Source organism: Artibeus jamaicensis, unplaced genomic scaffold, assembly GCF_021234435.1.
Source record: "Artibeus jamaicensis isolate MK-2021 breed Jamaican fruit bat unplaced genomic scaffold, CSHL_Jam_final contig_391, whole genome shotgun sequence".
NCBI lineage: Eukaryota > Metazoa > Chordata > Mammalia > Chiroptera > Phyllostomidae > Artibeus > Artibeus jamaicensis.
The window spans coordinates 13,195,970-13,212,601 of record NW_026521814.1 but is presented as its reverse complement, the minus strand read 5'-3'; the positions used below and the strand labels follow the sequence as shown (position 1 = coordinate 13,212,601).

Genomic DNA, 16,632 nt, shown 5'->3' with positions numbered 1-16,632 from the left:
ATATTCAATAGTTTTTTTTAGTAGGAGTTTGGACAGTATTTAGATAAAATATAGAAAATATATATATATAAAACAAAAAATATTGTAACCCTATATATTATATATTAACCATATATATATACATACATACATATATATATATATATATATATATATATATATATATATTAACCCTATATATTATAATCTTACCCTAAGGTTATTTTTAGAGAAATTGATTCAATTCACTAAAACTTCTATATTTGAAGAGGACACAGGTAGTGAAAACTTCATAAGTTGTAAGAAATTGCATTTTATAGATGTCAGTACTGGGCTTGGTGATGGTAATAATTTTAATAACAATGAGGACAATTTACATGCATTAGGCACTTACAGGTTTCAAAATACTCTTCAGTTATTATCTTATTTGACCCTTACAGTACTTGTAGGAAGATAGGTATGATGTGAGTAAAGCAATTGTTATAGTAAAAAAAATTTAGAATAGTAGATATTTGACAAGGTTATTGGTTAATATTATCAATTAATTAAGGGACTAGAATTTAAAGTTAATATAATAAATTGTATGTTATTTAAAACAGAATATCTTCTATAAATATTTTGTTAAGTGCATGCACAGAGAATAGAATGACTCAATAAATAGAAAATGAGGAAGATGTTTTGAGTGTAACTGGGATAGATACAGGAATTCCGATGTACAGATATTAACCTTTGGACTAAACTAAACAAAATTAATTTCTTTAGTACAAGACTTCTCACTGTGAATCTCTAAGAGGTTCCATCTTATCTGACCATATACTTGGGTCAGATAAGATTGAACTTGGGTCATAGTATGACCACATACTCTGTCATCCCCAGGAATATACTTTAGGAAACACTGAAATTTAGGTGTTCTATTACCAAATGTTTCTGTTAACTTAATAAGGATATATTAATTTAACTGTTGCTTAGTTTATTTTTAGTATGATGTATATTATATGTTTAACTGGTTGAAATTTTGGCTGTTGCTATGTTTAGAGAGTATTATTTATTGTTAACTAAGAACATTTCATCTGTTATGACATATCTACATTAAAATATAAATTAGGTGTGATGGCTAAAGTAGCCTCTCCTGTGGACTCTGTTTGCATTTGTACCTAGTCTGTTTATTTTTCCATCTGGTTTAGGTATGCCCTTATATGTCAGCAGTGTTTTTCTCATAATGGCATGGCTTTGAAGGAAGAATTTGAATACATTGGTAAGAACTGATGGGCATTTATTTTAAATATTTTACTCTCAAATATTTTATTGTATGCCAGTCCCCATGTAATGTCATTTTATTTTTGGTACTGTCTCTGTATATTGTTGTTCAGGCATATTGTTCTTATTTTAGAACATAGACGAAGCAGGAAAGACAATTCGTATTTTCCTCATAACAATGTACAACCTCTAGGCCAGCTGTTCTCAAACTTCACTGTGTATCAGAATCACCTCAATAGCTTTTTAAAATTATGATGTCCAGGGCCCACGTACAAATGTTCTACTTGATCTGGGGTGGGGTTCTAGGCATCAGCATGGTTTTAAAGTTCCTTAGATGATTCTCATGTTACAGCCACTATTAAAAATATCATGCTAAATTAATTATGCTTCTCAAATATTACATACTACATTTTCTTGGGCAAATGAGTACGGTTCCAGGTTTAAAAATAGCTAATGGTTCTGGTGAATAGAAATGTAATTTCTGTAATATATTTGGGTCATTATTAATATTGTTTTACTGTTATTAGTTAACCTGCTATATAATTTATCTTTCCTGTTTTAAAATGAACATTCTAATAATACTTAGAAAGTATGCTTTAAAAAAAAGAAAAAGAAAGTATGCTTTAAAATTAGTTTTCTTTAGAATACTTGCAATAGTATTACTAAAAAACTATATGTAATTTTACAAGGGATGAATAACTTTTGAAGGGTTTTTTGACTATATGCAAAAGTAATTTTGAGAGTTATTTGATTAATCCTTGAGTTTTCTTTGGTATGGTTTTGTTTATTTTTTTTTAATTCTCTGCAGCTTTCCGATGTGCCTACTGTTTTTTCTTGAATCCTGCAAGAAAAACCAGACCCCAGGCTCCAAGACTTCCAGAGTTTAGTTTTGAGAAGAGGCAGGCTGTGGAAGTCTCAAGTTCAGTTGGTTCCTTGCCATCAGGAAATGTGATTTCATCAGAGAATCAGATCAGTGAAGGTATGAATATGTTAATTAAAAAGTTTTGTGTCTTAATAATGTCTGCTATTTAACAATAACAACATAATGCTTTTAAGTAAGCATGGGTTTATCAGATTTTGCAGCAGGCAAATATCATGCAAATGTTAAGCAGCATTCAGCAGTAGCTAGGTAAACATTGTTTGTGGAGTGACCTGTTCTAATAACTGTTGGGAGATTTGACAAGTAATGTTTTTATGGAATCATTTTTTCAATTTATTTAAATAAAGCAATTTATAAGAATTATGAAAAACTATAAGGGTAAAATTCTTACAAAATATATATTAGTAGAAGTTATCAGAAGCAGGCAACTTTGGAATTGCAAAGTCATCCTTGCATCCTTTAGGTGACTGTTGATAAGACTGGTATTCCTTTGATACAAATAATTTATCTTGGTCCATGAGACTAACATTGCTGGCACATGCCTTGATATAAATGACCTTATTTTAGAGAAAAAGAATTTATCAGAATTCATTGGGTTTTAGACTGCATTGGCAATTCTATTTTAGGAATTCTTGAGGAAGTTTCGTTAAAAAATGGAGAAGATGAGTTAGAAGATCTGACTATTAATTGCCAACTATTTCTTGCTGTTCATATGAGGTGAGGAGCTGCTTGTTAAGCAGCTCTGAATTATGAAGATTGCTAAGATTATGACACAGATCATGATATTTTGGTGCTATACCTGGCATAGGAAGAAAACTTGATATTGGGAAGTTTAATTCACATTATTTAGCAATTAATATTCATCCTTTTAAATTTCTAGGAATTATTCTTTATATATTTGATTTTTTAATAAAAGCATTGCATTTAAAGCAAAATCGCTTTAACCAAGAATAATATGAGACAGTGAATTTTCATATATCAGAAGTTTATTATGAAAATTCGTGTATCTTTGTTTTTTTTGTTTGTTTGTTTTTTTTTTTTTACTTTGAAGAATGAACCCATAATACATGTGTTGTCAGGCTTGACTCTTTGCCTACAAACAAATACCAGAATGAATTTAAATACAGGTAGCCATGACAAGAAGCCTGTATTCTTCCAAAACTGAATCAATGCGTTCATCTTCTCCAAGTCTGCAACATCAACTATCAACTCCAAACACAATACCAGACTTTTTCTGTTGCTTAAGTCATGCTCTGAGCTGCATGCTGTCACATTTTTCCTCAAATCATCTGCCTGGCCATTGCAGCCTCTTGGAACTGAGAAATGAAAGAATTTCTTACTGAAGATGCCTAGAGGAAAAAATTGAAGTTCTTGCCATGAGTAATCTTGCTTATGAAAGCTAAAATGAATATTTGAAAGCCAATAGTTGGGAGTAAAAGAAAAAGAAAAATCAGCCAACAAAATACAAATCTTGCTAATGAGTCCAATGCTTTGTATCTTCTGCTAAGGTCAAGATGGATAGTTAGCAAACAACACCCAGCTGTATCTTTCCTTCTCATCTAATCTAGGAGGAGCAATACCTCAGATGTCTCATTTTCTCTCTGAAATCTCCGGAATGAAGTCTAACTGGCTTATATACAAGCCTGATAAGGTAATATTAATAGATGAAGACAAAATCTGAGGCAGGGTCTGATAACTTCATAGTGCTAGAAACTGAAGCAGCGGTTCCATTTGGTTAAGGTAGTCTTTAGAGTAGTAACTTTTTCATATTTCTCTTTGGATTCATTAAAATGGCTATGAGCACCTTTTACTTCTTTGGCTTTCCAGAAGACTGAACTTTTTTCCAAGACTCCTGTCTCAACAGTATGATATACAGTTATCAATTCCAAGCTGGATTCCTTTAGTAAATGACTGGAAGGATTTCTGATGAACAGAGAAGCTGCATTTGTTTTGAACACCGGAGACATATCTTTATGATTAAATCGACACTGTTAAGTAAGATCCTATCATCTCAATCATCTACTCTCTGTGTTGACAGCCGATGTAATTGAGGGCTTAGAGTTTTGATTTCTACATTCTTGATGTAAACTTAAGGTCTGAAAAAAATCTTTCCTGCTATAATTTTTATATATTTTAGATATTGAAATAGCTCCTTGATAGCAGCAAAAACTATAGATTAGGTTATTGACTTTACCAATGGAAAAAGAAGGTAACTATTTTCCATCTGAATTTTACTTTCAACAAATATTCTAAAACCATTTATATGAATAATCTAGAATTAATAAAAGACACTTTTTAAAAAAAATTTATAATGTGAGACTTAGAAACTAAGTTTTGTCTTGATTCTGCTACTGGAAGATTTTGCAGTTAGAATGAGGCACAAGGCTTTTAAAATTTTTGGATCGCTCTTTAGAACAACATACAAAATCTTGGAAAGTTTTTGTCAAAGGAGATCTAGAAGAAACTTTCCCCATTAATTGCTCATTTGAATTGCTAGATTTTTTCCTAGAATTGTATATAGAAAATGCTTTGGTAATAAGAGTGTTAGAGAAACACAAGAAATTAGGACTATGGATTCTCTTTTTATTTAAGAATGTAGTAGATACATTGTGCCCTAGTAAGAACTGCTTTAGGTTCCTCTGTTTCTTTTATGGTCAAATGAATAGTCCATTAATTCCTGAGTCTCTGCTAGACCACATTAAAGTTGTTTATCAGTTTTGCCTTTTTAAAAAAAATATGCATTCCAAAACACTTGATATATAGCATTTTTTTAAAGATATGGTAAGAGAGTGTGAAGTTTCTACATTGTTAGTATACTAGTATAGTGATTTTAGGCCAGCCTGTTTGAAAAATGTTAATATTATTTTCATTGCTCAGTTGTATTTGTCTAGATTTTATGTAATTATTTTAAGAGAAGGTAGCTTTTGCGGGAGGGGGGTATAAAGGGACTTAATGGTAATGGAAAAGTACAATAAAGATTAAATTAAAAAAAGAGAATAGCTTTTATTCAACTGGAGATAACTCGCTAATAATAAACTTCATAGGATCTAATCAATACCATCAAAAATAACAAGTAAAATTTATATAAGGTGAAATTTGTCTTGGTAATTTGATTTCTTCCCTTCCTTTCTTTTATTACTATTGGCTTATGTTGAACTAGGGAAAATTCTATTTTATTGGTTGTTATAATGCTGTAGGATATTGAACTATTTGATGATGTAAATTTTGTTGTGTTCTGTATATTTACCTGACCTAAAAAGCTTATACCTTTATATTTAATTATGTAAAGTTTACTCAAGATGTAAACTTAACTGTAGTATGTTTATGCATGCTTTAGACATAGAGAATTTTGGCCTTGGGATTCCCTTTTCTAAATCACCTTCACTGAATAGTTTTCTATCATTGCTTAATTGATACATTCTTATTCATCTAATGGATCTGTTCACAAATGGTAAATAGAATTCTCTACATTGAATATGAGCTATTTTCTCATAGGTACTTTTTATTTAACTGAAGTTTATTTATTCATTGATCCACTGAGTTAAGTTTGAGATGAAATCCATGACTTGTTCCTTAAAATAAGCTGGCCATTTTCCTTAAGACAGAAAAATCTTGTAGTAACTTTTGTAAGTTCAAAGACAAATTTTCTATTTTAATTTAACAAATTTCCTTTGAGCAAATTTTATAGTCTATACTAAATACTGATGTGTTAGCTAGGCAGATTATTTTTGGGTATTGTATAAAGGAATAAAATATAAAGAATCTAAATGCATTCATCAAAATATGGAGAGTTTTCAGAGGCATAATCTAAATAGAATCATGTCATTTTCTTTGGAAATTATGTATTTCCTTTAGAATTAGGTGAAATTGTTTTGCCAGACTGTTATTTAATTTTCTTAGAAAATTATTCTCTGAAGAGCTAACCTAAAATCCTAAAGGCAAGTTGATGTTCTTACATGGTTTTGCATGTGTATGGCTTTAAGTGAGGCAGTGGGACTTTTACATTTACACTCAGTTTTATGATTCTGAGTTGTCTTGTTGAGTTGAGGCTTTCTCCAAACAACTAGAAGCTGATTTGATAGTAAAAGCTTCTCTCTTAAGGTTATTGGAAGGGGTAGGAGTGGGGAATGGAACAAATTTCATGGGTCATTTTTGTTTTATCATATTGCAATGTATCGTCTTCTTGGCATTACAGATGCCAAAGTTGATTTTCAGAATTTTCTTACAGATGGAATTAGATCATCGAGGTAACTTCATTTTAATTTTAGTCTAAAGTGGTATGACTCCAAAGGCTGATTTCTTTTTTAGTATTATATACCCAAATGTTGACATCTTCTGTAATATATTACCACCAAATAATTTTAAATTACAACTTCCCAGGAAAAAATTGTTTTTATTAGACCAGGCAAACAATACTTTCCCATAGAAATAAGGTATCTTTAGAATATGCTTAATGATATAATGCTCTGTGGTCTAGTTATTGAATTGGTAAGTATTTCTTTGTTCTTGCACACCTAGTTCATTTACATCTTATTTGGGTGACTTGTCACAAAATAGCATTGGCATTCAAACAGTGAATATCTGTCATTCAGAGTGGCCAATATCTGCATTACAGGCATCATGGCACATGCCGGTTTTTTGTAGTGTTACTGCTATTAAAATTACTTTTCTACAAATTAACCCTGGGAAAAGAGGAGTAGCCATTAACAAGTTTTTTAATTATGTTTAAGCCCTACCTATCATTTCACCAACTTTTGGTTTTCCATATCATCTCTGAAATACAACATAGTATTGATTATCAAACTTTGTATATAATTCCATTTTCTAATTATGACAGCAAATGGTATTTCTTAGAATTCATCTTTATAGGCATTAAAAATTTAAATATGGTAATTCTACTTTTTGTATTAATTGCATTTTTAAAATCCAAGGATTTTAAAATCAAATGAATTCAAATAGTGATGTATTTCTGAAAATAGTTATATCTTAATATGATGAACCATGAACTTCGAAAGCACTCCTGTTGAGTGCTCAGGCAGTCTGTCCGGCAGTGTAAGCAAACTGTGTGGGCCCATCTCTGTTCACTTAAACATGTTTATTGGTTAGTTGAGTTATGTATTCTGAGCTTTTTATTTTTTCATTTTGTGTGGCTTTATTGGTTTGCTTCAGAAGGGTTACTAAATTATAACAGATTGTAAGTTTCTTGGCAAGTAAGTATTGCTCTATGGCCAGAATTGTGGAAAACCATAACTTAAAATTCTATCCTGGATAAATTCTTTGAGGGTAGAATTACAAATGTTTGGTAATTCCTGAAGTTTTCTACTGAAGAACTTACTTGCCCACATAGCAGGAATGATCTACATATCCACAGAATTTCATTTGCAGTTTCTGCTTTTCCTTTGCACACTGGAACATTCGCATACCAAACTGAAATAATTTATTGCTTTTTACCTTGGACTTTTTAAAAGACTTAAAGTGTTAGAGCAATGCCATTTTAAGTTCCTTTTAAGGTAAAATAGTATTTTTGTGACATTTGGAACAATATATCTTGAGAACCATTCCTTACTACTTTTTGTGATTATATAAAATTTTCATATAGTGAAACTTCATTAACTTGGATGTTCCTAACTGTAATTTTGGCCTTCATCCTATATATAAAAATTGGAAAAAATTTTCAGTTAATTATATAAACTAGAGTCTAAAATATATGTTTATGGAAATAATTCTTTTAAAATATTTTTTGTTTTGGCACAAAGTGTGTGAGGTATGATTTGTATTTATTAAAACTGGTAGGGTAAAACAATGAATTTATAAAACTTCCATATTAACGTGTGTGTGTGTGTGTATATATATAGCACATGATTTCTTTGTAAAACTATTAATTAAATTTAGTTAGCAAAACATGCATACACACACACGTACATTGTACTATGTCAGTAACTGAACTAGAACTTTTTACTAATGTAGACTGGCCTCTCCTCCAGAAATCTTGGATCAGTAACACTTGTAGTATATTATAAGGGATCTTCTATGAGGGCAAATCTGCTTATTTGTTTAGCCGATGTGGTTTAACCATATTGTTGCTAGCAAGAATATTAGTTGCTATTTATTATAAAAACAAAACTGCTCCTGTCACTCCCTCCCCCATTCTTTAGATTTCGAAGAATTATAGGGCCTTTAATACAATTGTCATTATTATTAAATTATTATTAACGGATTTGAATTTAATTAAACTCAAAAATTTTCAGATAGGGACCAAAATCTTTTTTTTTTTTAAAGATTTTATTTATTTATCTTTAGAGGGGAAAGGAAGGAGAGAGGGAGAGAACTGGCCTGCAACTCAGGCATGTGCCCTGACTGGGAATCGAACCGTGGTTGCTTGGTTCCCAGGCCCGCACTCAATCCACTGAGCTACACCAGCCAGGGCGGACCAAAATCTTTAATTAGTTTCTGTTGTAGAGACAGGGACAAAAGATCCTTCTCTTTCCCTCCCTAGCATTATAGATATGAAGCATATTCAGACCCAGATGTTTAAATGCTGAGGACTTCTCTTGCACAGAGGGATGAGGGGAGACTTCTCATGCCTTTGGGAAAGGTGGATCCTGACTTACTTCTAAGTCCTTGGATAATAGAGATGTAAATCAGTGTGGGGAATAGCACTGCCTGTATACATGCGAAGGTGCATATTTATGTATTGCCCGCAGGGTTACCTGGGCACAAGGGAGTCAGTTCCTTCAGGAAACATAACCTGAGAGTTAATACCTTTGCTTTGTTTGCTGGACTATTGTCTTATAGCACATAATTCTATTGCCGTATTGTTTGATTTGACATTCAACTTTCAAATATGTCTTCAGGAAAATTCCTAAGTATTATGAAAGTTCCTAAATTTTATAAAAATAGGGAGCTTTAGATAAAAGTATGTTATGGGTTTGTTTCCTTCAAATTGTTTTTTCCCTTCATCCATACAAATTCATATATAATAAGCTATAGGAAGTTAAGTATGCATTTTAAAAGATTTTTAAAAAAGATTTTTAAAGATTTAAGATTTTACTGTTTCTTAGTTCATGTATGTGTGTGCTTATGTTGTGCTTATCTTTTGCTTATCTCTTAGCAATTTAACACTCAGGTATTTCTGAAGTCTTGACTCCTTGTCTTTTCAGAATCTGTAGAAGAGCAAGATGTTTCTGATAGCACTACAGAGCAGACAGAGGACACAGTAACAGATACAGAGCAGACAAACGAAGGGGTTGAAAAAGCACCTGGCACAGAGGAGCCAGTGGAGAAGCAAGAAGAGGCCGAGAATGAGGAAACCTCAATGAATGAAGCCAAACCAACAGTTCCTGCAGCTGATTCTATTCCTAATCCTGAACTAAGTGGAGAATCTTTGTTGACAATGTAGTAAATGCTTCCACGTGCCTTCAACTGGATATTTGTAGTTTTGCTGATGTCAGTTACTGCTTTTTAGGTGGTGCTTTTTTTTTTGATATGCTCAATATCATTTGAATTCAGATTGCCTAGCTATTTTGATATGTCAGAACTATTATCTACTAAATATTAAAACTAAAAGCAAGTGATATCAGTGAAGTAAGATCCTTTTGAATGTATAAAGACCCACACTGTTTAGACAGCTTTTGGAAATTTTTTCCACCCTAAAAGTAAACAAACCTGATAGCATTCTTGTATTCTATATGCGTGACCTGTAAATATTATTTTGACATAGGAAGAACTTTGGTTAGGAATAAGTTCTAATAGTGTTTGTTTTAAGGAATGAAACTCAATTAAGATTTTTAATACTTCATCATTAAAAATTGATAGAATTTTTACTCTCAAGATATTTGCCAGGGGGGAAAATGTCTGTTTAGGCATTTACATTAAGCAGTATGAAAGTTTTAACTATAACTAGGTATTGGTATGAAATCTTGGTAAAAATGCAATTGAAGAATCAAGTGCAGTGTTTCTTTTGATGTCTCTTATTTTGCAGCTGGGCCAAAGGCACATAATGTATATAATTAGCATATGTTTACATATAACATATAGGAAATATTTCTGCCCTTGACTGTACTTGAATTCTGAGCATTATTTATACTTGTAAAATAATGATATTATAAGTGCATTTTGTGCTCTTGTGTGTATTTTGTTAAGGAAAATAAAGGTGATCTGGTAGTAATTTCTTTTTATTTTTACATTTACTTAAAAAATTTTTAAGTATATTTTATTGATTATGCTATTATAGTTGTCCCAGTTTTCTCTCCCCTTTCTCCCCCTCTGCCCTGCATGCCATCCCCTACACTCCAGCATTGCCCCTCCACCTTAGTTCATGTCCCTGGGTTGTGTATATACGTTCTTTGGCTTCTCCATTTCCTATAGTATTCGTAACCTCCTCCTGTCTGTTTTAGGCCTACCAATTATGCTTCTTATTCCCTGTACCCTTGCCCCCCCATTCTCCCCCTCACCCTCCCCACTGATAACCCTCTATGTGATTTCCATTTCTGTGATTCTGTTCCTATTCTAGTTGTTTGCTTAGTTTTTATTTTTGTTTTTTAGGTTCAGATGTTGATAGTTGTGTGTTTGTTATCATTTTACTGTTCATAGTTTTGATCTTCTTTTTCTCAGAGAAGTCCCTTTAACATTTCATATAATAAAGGCTTGGTGATGATAAACTCTTTAACTTAACCTTATCTGGGAAACACTTTATCTGCCCTAAATGACAGCTTTTCTGGATAATTTTGGATGTAGATCTTTTGTCTTTCATGACTTGGAATATGTCTTTCCAGCCCTTTCTTGCCTGTAAGTTTTCTTTTAAGGAATCAGCTGATAGTCTTATGGGCAATCTTTGTGGGTAATTCTCTCCTTATCTTTAATCTTGGGTAACTTAACTATGATGTGTCTTGGTGTATTTCTTCTCAGATCGAATTTCTTTGGGAGACTCTGAGTGTCCTGGACTTGCATGTCTATTTCTTTTTTAGGGAAGTTTTCCTTCATTATTTGTTCAAATAAGTTTTCAATTTCTGGCTTTTCCTCTTCTCCTTCTGGTACCCCTATAATTTGGATATTGGGCATTGGAATGCTTAAAGTTGTCCCAGAAGTTCCTCAGCCTCTCCTCATTTTTTTGAGTTCTTGTTTCTTCATCCTGTTCTGGTTGGAGGTTTATTTCTTCCTTTTGTTCCAGATCATTGATTTGAGTCCGGGTTTCCTTCCTGTCACTGTTGGTTCCCTGTATATTTTGCATTATTTCACTTTCCATTGCCATCATTTCTTCCTTCATTTTTCTACCAAATTCAGTCATTTCTGTGAGCATCCTGATTACCAGTGTTTTGAACTCTGCATCTCATATGTTGTTTATTTCCTCATCACTTAGCTCTTTTTCTGGAGCTTTGATCTGTTCTTTCATTTGGGCCATGTTTCTTTGTCTCAGTGCACCTGTTACACTGTAACCAGTGGAGCCTTAGGTGCTTGTCAGGTTGAGGCAACCCTCATCCCTGTGTTGTGGTGCTGTATATGGGGGAGAGGTCAGAGGGAACAGTGCCACTTGCTGTCTTGCTTGGTTCTTGCCCCACCTTCCATCACTTCCCTCGCTTCCCACAAGTGGATTGTGCCCATTCAGGTGCTGATTCCTGGGTTGGTGGGTTTGCACACATTCTAGGATGCTGTGGGCCTCTCCAAACAAACTCTCCTGTGAGTCCAAGAGTTTCTCCCACTCCCTCAATCCCCACAGGTTTTTACAGCCAGAGGTTTTGAGGCTTATTTCCCCAAACTGAAAGTTAGGTTGTGTGCTCTCACTCCCCAGTTGTTCCTCCCAGCTTATCTGCATGTGAATGTGGGAAGTCACATCTGCCAGCTGCTGCCTCACCTGCCTCAGTTCCTCTTTTTTGTTAAAAATCTAGACTTCTTTAGACAGAATCTTGGTGAATAACTTAGCTGCCTGAAAAGTTTTAGTAGGAAGAGCTTACCATGCAGTAAATCTATAAATACTACTGAGGGAAAATTATGATGCTTTTATGGGGATTTGTTACCTTTTGAATTCAGAGAAGTAGTGACAATTAGAGATTCTAATCAGATTCAGTTTCTTTGATTCAGGAAAACCATAGGCCATTTGTAATTTTTAATTTTGAGAGATACATAAGTTTTATGAGAAAAAGAAGTTTGTTACTGGTAGTTCATTGGATTTAATGTGTATTGAAGATTTACTGGGGTCCTGGCATGTGTGGCTCAGTGGTTGAGCATTGGCCTGTGAACCAAAGGGTCGCCTGTTTGATTCCCAGTCAGGGCACATGCCTGGGTTGCGGGCCAGGTCCCCAGTGCCCGGGCGCCTGAGAAGCAACAAACCACCTACTGATGTTTCTCTTTCCCTCTTCCTCCCTTCCCTTCTCTTAAAAAATAAATAAATAAAGTCTTTAAAAGATTTACTGGGAAAAAACTTTGACCCAGAATGGTAATTCTTGCACCTTAAATACAGTGTGGTTATGTTTTCTTTCTTTTACCTCTATTATTCATTATTTAAAAAATTGAATTCAAGGTATTATGAGAAAAGGAGAAATATATACGAATGGTGTATATGGCCAATATTTCTAAGTTGTACAGTTTATTAAAATTTAATAAAATTACATTTTTATTTAAAATTCATCTTCATGTTTATTAAACCTTACATCTGATAGGTATTTTTAAGAAACCCTGCCTGTTAATCGTCTGAAGCATTGCAGTATAGTGAGCAGAGTGTTCAAGGTTACAGAGGTTGGCTTAAATCCCAGCTCAGAAGTCTTGAGCACGGCACCTGATCTCTGTGACTATTTTTTCGTTTGTAAAATGGGAAGAATAATACCTATTTGGGGGTATGAGGATGATTGAAAATAATTTATGTAATGTGCCTGCCTCACTGTCTGACAATTAATAGATACAGTATTAATTAAATGGTAGTATTTTATATTATTGATAACCTTGTGAAATATGAAAGGCCCATAAATTCTTCCTCTTGCAGGTAAGGAAATGAAAAAAATTATATGAGCATTCAATTCAGTGGCTCAGAATCAAGCCAATGTATCCTTCGTCAACATCATATACATGTATATAACTATATGGATTAAGGAAATAGGAATTTAAAACTAAGGAATATAGGCTGTATGGAATATCACCTTTTTCTATGAATTTCATCAGGTTTTAGTAACACTGTGCTGATTTTCTTGGTATAAAACATTCAAATTCTGGTACACAATTCTTGAAAATACCCCAGAGAAATATAATTTTGTGATAGAATCAAGCAAATATGAGAATTATATTTGAAAGAAATATGGAAGACTAAAAGGGGGTTAGTAAAATTAATGTAACAAGTAACATGCCATAATCATATAGTTCCTTTTAAAGTAGAAAAGTTTATTCTGATATTATTGTAATAAACAGTTCATGGTTGAAAGAGTGGTGAAATGTTCTATTCTGATTATGAAGGCTGGTATAAATGAGGAAAAGCAAACAACTAAGCTCTATTAGCTAGAGTGACCTTAACTTCCTTATTTACATACTTGACAGGCCATCATCTAAACCTTTCTCACTGTGCTCTCAGCATAATCTACAAAACATGGTCTGGTTTCACTCCATCCCTCCCTCACCAATATGCTATAGTCTCAGAGTTCTGTCAGTTTTCTGACCACTCTAAGCCCTTTCCTGTTTCAGGTCTCAGTTTAAATCTTCCCTCTTCAGAGAGAGAGAGATGCCCTCCCAAACTCCCTATCTAAAGTGGTCTATATAAAGTGCTTTTTACTCCCTGTTATGTCACTTTAATCTCTACTATTCCAAATAAAATAAGTGTTTTGTTGATTAGTTCACAGTTTATCTTCACAACATCAAATCTGTGTGTGCAAGGCCCTCATTTGTTGTATTTATTATGGCATCGCCGCAGCCTAGCACAGTGCTTGCTCAACACACGTTTGTTCTGTGAATGAAGAATTTGTTGCTAGATCAGTGAAAGCTCTCAGTCCTTATTTCACTGCTTCAAAGTGTTGACATTGCTGAGCACTCCCTTCTGTTTGAAACACCCTTTTTTTTCCTTTTGAATTTTGAGTTCTCACACTATTCTCATTCCTCAGCTTCCTCTTTTTCAGTGGCCTTTGCAGGCCTTTCTTCCCCTGCCCATCCTTTAAACGTTGCTGTTCCATAGTTTCTACCTAGTGTCAGCACTTCTTTATTCTACATACCCTTTCGAGGCTCTCATCAGCCTCCATGGACATAATTTCCATCTGTCGCTCTCGATTCGCCCACCTCCAGCCTTGATCCGTTTCCTTCACTTCAGAGCACTAGATTCACCTGCCTGCTGGAATGTCTCTCATAATCAACAGGTTAAAAAATGAACACTATCTTCTCCTTCAAACCTTCAAAACTTTCGAACCACCTGTGTTTCTCATTCCATCAAATAGAGCAATTATTCAAGCCAGAAACTAGAGTCTGTCTAATTCCTTTCCTCTTTGTCCTGTATCTTAACTCAATTTCTGTCTCATAAACATCTTCCAGTTATTGTCCTCATTTCTCTGTCCCATTAACAATACATTAATAATAAACATTTGCATTCTTACTCTGTGCTGAGAAACATGCTATTTACATGTATACTTTTATTTGTTCTTTGGCAACAACCCTGTGAAAACTTACCTGGATTATAGAAGAGAAAGCTGAGGTGTAGAGACAGTAAGCAAGTTGGTAAGTAGAAAATCTGTCTGCAGACTTGGCCCTTGTGATCTATTCTGTGCTCTGTAGGCTGAATGAGTTTTCAAAATTAGAAATTAAATTGTACCACCACGCCATTGCTTAAACCTTTAAAATATTATTTGGTTTTGGGAAGAGGTCTAAATTTACTAACATGGCCTACAAAGCCTGTGTAATTTTGCTGCTAATTACTGCTGGCATTTCTCACCACAATACTGCCACTGTCCCCTGCTACCCGCCTCCCACACTTTTATTGTGGCTATACTAATGTTTTCTGTGGTTGGCATATGCTAACTTTTTCTAATACCTAACCTCCTTATGCCTTTCTTCTCTCTACCCGCAGTATTCCCCCACGCACGTAGGCACAGGGACACTCAATAAATAGTTGTTACATTGAATAAGTCCAGTTAGGACCCAAATTTGGGCATTTTGCTAGTTGTTCAATTATGCCTTTTATTCTTGAAATTGGTCTTTCTCATTTTATGCTTTAGACACAATCATTATTGTTATGGAGAACATAGTGAGTCAGGAGAGGTATAGCTTCCTGTGGGTGTTGTGGGGGGAGATTTTAATTAACTAATAATATTTATTTAATACTCTTTGCTGAATGTCAAATGTCAAATGACTGGAAGCTAAATGACTTACAAAAGATTACGGGGCCCTGGCTGGTGTAGCTCAGTGGATTGAGCGCGGGCCTGCGAACCACACGATCGCGGTTCGATTCCCAGTCAGGGCACATGCCTGGGTTGCAGGCCGGTTCCCTGCAGGCCAGTTCCCAGCAGGGGACGCACAAAAGGCAACCATACATTGATGTTTCTCTCCCTCTCTCCTTCCCCCCCTTCCCCTCTAAAGATAAATAAATAATAAAATATAAAAAAAAAAAAGATTACGGGGATAACTAGCGTGTCAGATAAGCCAGAGCTTCAGATCCCAACTCTTCATGCAAGATGCTTTATGTCGAAATGCCAATTTTACCCTCTAGTCAATACTCATGCTAAAAATAACTTTAAAAATGTAACATGTTTACTTCTATTTCCAACTGATGGCAAGTACTTAACTCTCTTAAAACTTATAAAATTTTTTCTTATAATACTGCTTTATAAAATTACAATATTACCTGTTGGATTATGTGCAAATCAGTCAAAGGGTCAAAGAATGGTGATAACTTGTGGATAGATTTTGAAACAATCATGGAGAACAGAGATGCCTTAGGAAATTGGAAGAAAATGTAGTGTTATTATCTAATATAACTTTATTGTTATAATTATATGAGATTTAAATATAGTTCATGAGCTACCAAAGAGCTATTAAAAATCGAGTACTTACATAAAGATGAAGCAAGATAGAGTTGGTTGCGAGTTGATGGTTTGCCAAATCTTAGTTTGTACTTTGACTTTCCTCAAAATTATTAGATATAAATGTATTAAGTCCATCCAGTTAATAAGTAAATATATTCAGGTTCTCAGTTTAGGTAAATATATAAAAATAGAAAAGGGCTTTTATTGGAATGTAAACAATAAAAGACGAGTACAGACTGAAAATCTAATTAAATTGTATCAATCTACAAACTATTGTCTCAGTCTAATTTCTTTCCTCTTCAGAAACCACATTTTATGCTTTAATACTATTTAAAATGCCTTTTTAGAAATTGTTGCATTTACTGGATAGTAGATGTCCCCCAGTCGCCCTTATTCAGTTTGCCTTTTTGATGCTGTTTACTTTCCCATTCTTTCTCCTTTCCCCTCCAGGCTCCTGTTGTGTGTGGTTTAATTTGTGCTGCTCAGGGGCTTTAGAAGAAAACACTATCCACTTCAATCGTTCTATATTAT

At 33.9% G+C, this 16,632-nt stretch overlaps 1 protein-coding gene across 4 annotated transcripts in view; it reads left to right on the top strand.

The window, feature by feature from the left end:
- LNPK (lunapark, ER junction formation factor) overlaps positions 1-16,316 on the top strand; it is a 318,489-nt gene extending 302,173 nt beyond the window's left edge. For 2 of the 4 annotated variants that reach the window (XM_053665038.1, XM_053665039.1), the window contains exons 11-13: positions 1,164-1,234; positions 2,045-2,215; positions 9,277-16,315. In XM_053665038.1, the coding sequence (XP_053521013.1) occupies positions 1,164-1,234; positions 2,045-2,215; positions 9,277-9,515 (481 nt within the window). In that variant the 3' untranslated portion in view covers positions 9,516-16,315. Of the gene's footprint in view, positions 1-1,163; positions 1,235-2,044; positions 2,216-3,684; positions 3,768-9,276 lie in introns of all 4 variants that reach the window. The other 2 variants (XM_053665040.1, XM_053665041.1) reach the window with 2 other exon arrangements.
- The last annotated feature ends 316 nt before the right edge of the window (positions 16,317-16,632 follow it).